This window comes from Telmatherina bonti, assembly GCF_933228915.1.
Source record: "Telmatherina bonti genome assembly, chromosome: 15".
Classification (NCBI taxonomy): domain Eukaryota; kingdom Metazoa; phylum Chordata; class Actinopteri; order Atheriniformes; family Telmatherinidae; genus Telmatherina; species Telmatherina bonti.
In genome coordinates, this window is record NC_136613.1 from 36,788,857 (window position 1) to 36,790,204 (window position 1,348).

General features: G+C 44.8%; 1 protein-coding gene across 1 annotated transcript in view; it reads right to left on the reverse strand.

Moving 5' to 3' along the window:
* The window catches only part of tmprss3a (transmembrane serine protease 3a), a gene marked incomplete at both ends in the record, with an annotated part of 33,480 nt that extends 32,559 nt beyond the window's left edge, over window positions 1-921 (reverse strand). The window contains 2 exons of the mRNA XM_079254786.1: window positions 614-785; window positions 877-921. Coding sequence (XP_079110912.1) covers window positions 614-785; window positions 877-921 — 217 coding nt within the window. The remainder of the gene's footprint in view (window positions 1-613; window positions 786-876) is intronic.
* Between the last annotated feature and the right edge of the window lie 427 nt (window positions 922-1,348).

Sequence of the window (1,348 nt, forward strand, 5' to 3'; positions counted from 1 at the left end):
ACTAGATTTCTTATTGTTCATGATTACAGAATGTATAGACTACTATCAGGACGAGGAACCGCTTCACCCAGAGGAACACGTGTCTGACGAACATTACCTACTGGATCTTAAAGAGGAACAAGTTACGTTGGAGTACGCTCACCAGGGCTGGGATGATAGGCTTTTCTCTCCATTAGTTTTTTAACCATTTTTTGGTGCCAATTCAATTTAATTTGTGATTCTACAGTATTGGCAATTTTTACTTTGCTTTTTAAACAGCAGACCATGTGAAAAATGTCCATTACAACCAACTCTACAGACTATATCACAAGTTAGATTTTCTCAAATAAAAAAAATCAACTGTCGGTTTTTCAGGTTTATTCAGCAGCAATGTGTCTGAACCAGCAGTTTGAACTTCTACTCTTGTTTCAGAAGCTGGAACTGCATATAAAGGTTTTGCTTTGAGCGCCTGTTGTCTTGCTGCTGGATATTTTCAGGCAGTTCTGCCTCAAATGCTTGAAAAAAAGAGGAGGATCCATTACGGACGGCATTAATCAGATTAAACCGAACTGTAGGAGAGGTAGGAGGGTCGCCTGGAAGAAACAGAGACTAAGGCTTGTGGGTCATCTCAGACTCCTGGGTAGGAAGTGTGTGCAGGATCGGTTGGCGTTAACACTGCTGCCCCTCCGGAGCTGTCCTTTGTGGGACAGAGCCAGGTATTTTCCTGGGTGAGAGTAGGATGAGTAGGTGGTGTAGTGGTTCTCCTCCAGCTTCTCTTTAAACAGGCAATCCTCAGAAAACTGCTCCTGGAGGGACGACAGACATGCAGAAAGTTGAAGTAATGAGCCTGTCGTTGTTCAGATTGTCTGTATAGCGGAGGCCATATTGTGTTTGTACACATGACGGGTCAGCTAGTATGGAAGCGGCAGGACAGTCGGCCATCTTGAAACTACAGCTGCTGGTAAGGGACAAAAGGTGTGAAAACTAAAGTGTGTTCCCTGTGAGCCAGCAAACTGCGATGGAGACACCGGAGAGACAGCAGGAGAGGCTCTCTACTCCAGCAAGATGGAAAATCTGTCATTTAGAAACATGCAGCAGCGCAGGAGCCATTTCCACCATCGCCGAGAAAGAGACAAAGGCAGTCCAGTCCCATGGAGAGTCGGCTGGGGGGGTCGGCCTTCCCCAGGACGAAGGTTTTAAAAGGAACGCTGAAGTTGTGGCTTTCTCCTCGACAAGTGAGCTGTTTTGCCCAAACTAGCCTAAAGCTAACTGTTTTCTTTGGGTTTTGTTTGACAGTGTTGCTCGTTTTCTGGTATTTCCAGAACAAACCAGTTACACCAGATAAATAAATAAAAATTTATGTCCAAAT